This window comes from Agelaius phoeniceus (genome assembly GCF_051311805.1).
Source record: "Agelaius phoeniceus isolate bAgePho1 chromosome W unlocalized genomic scaffold, bAgePho1.hap1 SUPER_W_unloc_1, whole genome shotgun sequence".
In the NCBI taxonomy this organism is placed as follows: Eukaryota; Metazoa; Chordata; class Aves; order Passeriformes; family Icteridae; genus Agelaius; species Agelaius phoeniceus.
The window spans coordinates 6607990-6613751 of NW_027509866.1; the positions used below are offsets into that span (position 1 = coordinate 6607990).

At 62.0% G+C, this 5762-nt stretch overlaps 1 protein-coding gene across 1 annotated transcript; it reads left to right on the forward strand.

Moving 5' to 3' along the window:
• Window positions 1–2326: 2326 nt before the first annotated feature.
• On the forward strand, window positions 2327–4856 carry LOC143692470 (serine/threonine-protein kinase pim-1-like; the record flags this gene model as incomplete). Its single annotated transcript, XM_077172702.1, has 5 exons — window positions 2327–2965; window positions 3102–3152; window positions 3357–3723; window positions 4339–4515; window positions 4750–4856. Coding segments are annotated over 5 exons (1341 nt in total), but the record flags the coding sequence as incomplete, so codon positions are not given.
• Between the last annotated feature and the right edge of the window lie 906 nt (window positions 4857–5762).

Consider the following 5762-nt stretch of genomic DNA (forward strand, 5'->3'; position numbering starts at 1 on the left):
CCGGCCCAGCCGGGGCTCCCGGCCAGGAGCAGCAGCAGCGCCGGCCCCTTCCCGCCTGCTCCTGCCTCGGCTCCCAAGGGCTTTTTCCAGCTCAATTCTGGAGCAGAGCAGCCAGCACCCACACACAGCCCTGACTGCTCAGGCCCCGCCTGTGCTGCCCTGAGCCAGCCCTCAGAGGAAGAAAGGATCGGGTTCCAGCGCTGTTTTCAGCTCTGTTTGACTCACCCTGAGCTGACAGCAGGAGGCTGCTGGTGCCTTTGCCTTGGGAATTGGAGATCACGGCTGCTCTTGGCCCTCTTCTGCTTGCCACCTGAATTTTACCCATAAAACTGCAAGTGCCTCTTTCAGTTGGTGCTGCCCACGGTTCTTTCTTGAAAGTGAAGTCAGTGCTTTTGTTGCAGGCATAAAGATCAGCAGATACTGGAATATCACCAGCCCCTGAGCACTAAGGCGAGAGGAATTAAAGCCACACAGGCCACATTTGCAGTGCTCAAACACAGCCTTGTTGTGTTGAAAGAGAATAAACTGACAGAGGCCAGCACAGAAATTGCCTCCATAGTGTGGAATTAAATTTAAAAATCCACCAGGAGAAACAGAAACCAGAACTTCTCAACTCGCTTCATTGCTCCTTCCCAGCAGCAGCAAACACAGATGCCCAGAAGTGTTTTGCACTGCTGCTGCCCCCAGTTTGAGCCCAGGCTCTGCCCAGTCCCAGCGGGAAGCTGAGCCCAGCCCAGGGAGCTCAGCGCACGCAGGGCCAGGCCCAGAGCCCCGGGCACGGCCGCCCATTGTGGGGCAGCGGCGCAGACAGAATGTCCTGCGGCCCAACCCTCCTGCTCCTGCCACACAGCGCCTGCCTTCTCCCCCTCCTCCTCCTCTCCCAGCACGGCACAAATTCCAGCTCGGAGGAGGCTGCCCCAGAGAGGGCTCCTGCTCCTGTTCCAGCCTGAGTGTCCCTGCAGAGGAACAGGGCATCGTTCAGGCACTCCACAAGCTCAGGCTTCCCATTTCATGGGGAGTCTGGGATGAAAATGGCTTTGTCAGGAAGGACAAAAGTGGAGGGAATGGATTGGAAAGTATTAGGAAAAATGATCCTTTGTACAGGCAAAGCTCACCAAGTCATTCCCTGCATTTCTCCTTTTCAGATTCTTTCCGTCATCTCCTGAGGGGTCCAGCTTGTTCTGGTGCCTTTCATGAACTGATTGTGCTCTTGATTTATATCAGTGCAGGAGATGTAGAAGCATCTGAACTGAACACTGAAACAAACTCCCTCTGTCAGCCCATTTTCATGTTCTACATCACTTTCAAGATGTCCATGGGGGCGTTGGAATGATTATCACACAGCTCTCCATTTCTGGCTGCAAGGTCTGGAGAGTCTTTCTCTGCATTCAGTCATGCTTGCATTCCCTAACAATTCCTGGTAGCCCATCATCTTTTCTTATTGTAAACCAGTAACAATGAAAACCTCACCAATGGCACAAGTGCCTAGCTCAAAAGGAAAAGAAAGAACAAGCTGTAAAGTTCTTCAAACGTTTGTCCTGCTTTGCTGCAAGAGTTGTGCTGCATGCACAGTGTGGAAAGCCAAGAGAAGCTGCAGTTGGTGGCACATCTTGTGACAGAAGCTGCACCTCGTTCTCCAGGAAAGGTTCTTGGACAGAGCAAACAGAACTGTGGACAAGATTCTGGAAGAACTGAAACAGTTTTTAGGAAATGAAATGAAAACAGAAAGAAACAATCCAAGATATTTTCCTCTATTTATTTCTATGCTCCCCTTTTCCATGTTGCACTACTTCTCCATCCCAGTAATTCCAGATGCACCGCACCTCAAAGATCGGCGACTTAGTGATTTTTAGACACTTGAAAATACCATGAGCCACACACGTTTTTCCTTCCCCTGTTTTTACTGGAAGGCAACACTGGAGATGTAAGTGCAGTGCTTGGGTCAGGTAGGAATCCTACAGCAAGGGAAGGTGGCCCGACAGTGTTTGACCCTCAGCCAGGCCAATGCAGAGCAGCAAGCAAGGGGATTGCTGTGCCAGTGTGCAGGAGTGAGGGCTCTGCATCTGGGCTCACCGCTGCAAAGTTCCCGTGTTTGGACAGACTCAGGGGCTGTGCCCGGGGCGCGCGGGGCTCGAACGTGGGGCTCGTGGGGCGAGCGGGGAACGGACACGGGGACGAACGGCCCCGGTGCTTCAGTTGCAGCGGCGGCAGCGGCGGCAGCAGCAGCGGCAGCAGCAGCAAAAGCAGATAATCTACAACACTCCTTCTCTTTTTGTTTCTCTTTCTCTCCCTTTCCCGCGGTCGGGCACCCTTCTCTCGGGGTCCCTTGCCCGGCGTCCCTCTCCTCTCCCCGCCTCCCTCTCCCCTGCCGGGCCGGGCCATGCCCCCGGCCCGCCCCCGGCCCCGGGCGGGGCTGCCCCGTGCTCGGCCCCGGCCGTCCCGCCGCGCTCTCGCCTCCGCCCGGCTCTGGCCGTACTGGCGGTGGCGCTGCTGGGCGGGCGTCAGTGCCTGGTGCGGGGGCGGCATCGCCGCCCTTCGGCTCCGCCTGGCCCGAGCCCGGCCCCGGACCCGAGGCAGGCTCCAGCCCCGAGCCCGGCCCCGGCCTCGACCCCGGCCCCGGCCCTGGTTCCTCTCGGGGCCCGCGGAGGACACAGGCGGCGCGGCCGCTCCCGCCGCCTCCGCTGCGGCTTCCCCGGCCCGAGCTCCGCCGCTCGGCAGCGCGGCCGCCGGCCCCGAGCCTCCCGTGCCGCGTTCCAAAGAGCGAACGCCTGGGCATGGCCGGCCCGGGGCGGCTGAGGGGCGCTCGGGGGCCGTTGCTGGCCCCGGGCCGAGCGCTGACAGCCGCGTCCCGCCCGCAGGGAAGGCGCAGGAGGCCCTGCAGGAGCGGTACCGAGTGGGTTCGCTGCTGGGGCGCGGCGGCTTCGGCAGCGTCTGCTCGGGGACGCGGCTCTCGGACGGCGCCCCGGTGAGCGGCGGGGCCGGCGGCGGGCGGAGGAGGAGGAGGAGGAGGAGGAGGAGGAGGAGAAGGCGGACAAGGAGGAGAAGGTCGGGGCGCGGCGGGCCGGGCGACGTGCTCACCCGCTGCTCTCCCTCGCTCGCAGGTGGCCATCAAACGCGTGCCGCGGGATCGCATCCGGCACTGGGGCGAGCTGGTGAGTGAGCGGGGCCAGCGGCAGCAGCTGGGCCTGGCCGGGCGGCGAGGAGCCGGGGCCCGGCAGGGTGGGAGCCGCCGGGAGCCCTGCGGGGAGAGCAGGCGTGGGCTGAGCAGGGCGTGCAGAGCATCCCGGGCTGGCTGAGGGCTCCCAGAGCCCCGGCACGGCCTCAGCCCCACTGACGGCACCGCGCTCCTCCCGCAGCCCGACGGCAGCAGCGCGCCGCTGGAGATCATGCTGCTGGCCAAGGTGTCCCGTGGCTGTGCCGCTGTCATTCAGCTCCTGGAGTGGCTCGAGCTCCCCGACAGCTTCCTGCTGGTGCTGGAGCGTCCGGAGCGGTGCCAGGAGCTCTCGCGTTTCCTGGCGGAGCGGGGGTTCCTGCCGGAGGAGGAGGCGCGGGCGCTGTTCCGCCAGGTGCTGGAGGCCGTGCGGCACTGCACCGCCTGCGGGGTCCTGCACAGGGACATCAAGCCCGAGAACATCCTGCTCGACCTGGCCAGCAGGCAGCTGAAACTGATCGACTTTGGATGTGGCGCCTTCCTCCAAGACACAGCCTACACCCAGTTTGCAGGTGAGCCCTTGCAGGGGATGCTCCTGGGCATCTCAGGGCCCAGCCTGGGTGCAGCACTGGGGCTTCCCCCTATTGCAGCCAGGATGGGATTGATGCTGGAGCTGAGTTGATTTGGGTGGGGTGTGAGGGGGGCCAGCTGCCAGCCCTGCCGACAGCCTTCAGCACCCACTGTGGCCTGGGCTGGGGCTGGAGCTGGGGCAGCCAGCCCGACACAAACCCCCATGGGGGTAGCAGAGAGGGGGGTCTGACCCCGTGCCCCGGATGGTTTGGTGTGCAGGCGAGGAAGGACTTGGACTGCTCCGCTCCCCTTGTTTGCCTTGGCTTATTAACATTTTTGGGGGCCATGCAGGTGGGGAGGAGAGTGGGTTTTCTCCACCAGTGGGTGGGTTTCTCCTTTGTGTGTCATGGTTGGGCCTTCCCAGGGTTTCTGCTGCCCTCTTCCAGCACCAGTGGCTTCTTTTCCAGCCCCGAGTTTGTACACAAGTCCCAGGTGCTGGCGAGAGGGCAGCGCTCACCCCGTGTGGCTCTGGGGCAGCCCCCACATGGCCAGGGATGCTGGGGCCGGGCTCTGGGAGCAGCAGCATCCCCCTGCTGAGCTGTGTCTGTGTTCCACAGGAACCCTGTCCTACAGCCCACCAGAGTGGATCCAGCACCAGCGCTACCACGGCGAGGCAGCGACGATCTGGTCCCTGGGCCTCCTGCTGTGCCACCTGGTCATGGGCAAGCACCCGTTCAGGAGGGGCCAGGAGATCATCCGGGGGCAGATCTTGTTCCCACGATGGCTCTCTCAAGGTGGATCCTCATCTCTGGGCACGGGGGGAATCCCAGTGCTGGGAGACAGCAGCGGGCTCGTGGGCATCCCGTTCTGGCAGCTGCTGAGGAGGTGCCACAGGTCCTGCTCTCCTCCAAACAGAGCATCCATGGGGAGGTTTAGGCCCAGCTCTGGGCACACCCAGCATGGTCTGGGCACGGGAACAGGGGGGCAACTTCTCCAACTGACTGGTGATTTCTGGTTTCTCTCCCCAGAGTGCCAGGATATCATTAAGAGGTGTTTGTCCATGCGACCCTCAGACAGGCCGTCCTTAGAAGAGCTTTTCTGCCATCCTTGGGTGCAGGGTGTTCCTCTGCCCTAGAAGATGGGAGAGATCCACGTGCACAGTTGGATCCAGGGGCCTGGCAGGTACCAGCTGCACACATCTCTTGGCACTCAGTGGCAAAGCAAACCAGGCTGGTTTTGTGCTGCCTGTAGCTCTGAGCAGGGGTCAGCAGAAGGGAACACGCAGCTCTTGGGCTGGAGCTGAGCTGGAGACCTGGTGTGGCAAGCCGTGCTGGCCACCATCCCCCCTGGTTTGGTTTGTCTGGTTCATGGATGGCTGGGGCCCTGGGCAGAGCCCTGATAGCCTGGTCTGGCCCCAGGGAAGGAGAAGGAGCCCCTGGAGAAGCTGTACCAGGTGGGGCTGCTGCTGGAGACACCAAGGAAAACCTCAAGGGTGACAATCTCTTCCTCGGCCTGGCCAGCTGAAGATGATGGACTTGGATTCTGGCACCTTCTTCAAAGCCAGGCTCCAGGCCCAATTTGCAGCTGAGTCCACAGGCAGGGGGATGCTCCCAGATCTGGGCCTGGCACGGCCTGGCCGGGCACCAAATGTTCCCCCTTTGCTGGGGCAGATGCAATGAATTCTTCAGTCGCTGCCCAGCTGCTTTTTGGCTCTGGGCAGCTGCTGAGGGCTGGATGTGCCGTGGCTGGCTGCAGGCTGGGCACATGTCCTGCCCTCCTGCTCTGCTGCCAAAGGCAGCAGGGATGGGCAGCTCTGGGCACAGCTCTGGGCACAGCCAGCATGGCCTGGGCACCGCAGGCCTTGGCACAAGGGCACAGGAGCCCTCAGCTGACAGGCACTTTCTGCTTTCTCTCCTTGCAGCCGGGCTCTGCGGCTGCTGAGGCTGCTCTGGGCTCTGCCAGGGCTCTGCTGGGCTCAGCCCTGGGCCCAGCTGGGCTGGCTCTGCCCTCACATTGCTCTGACAGCTCTGCATCAGACGAG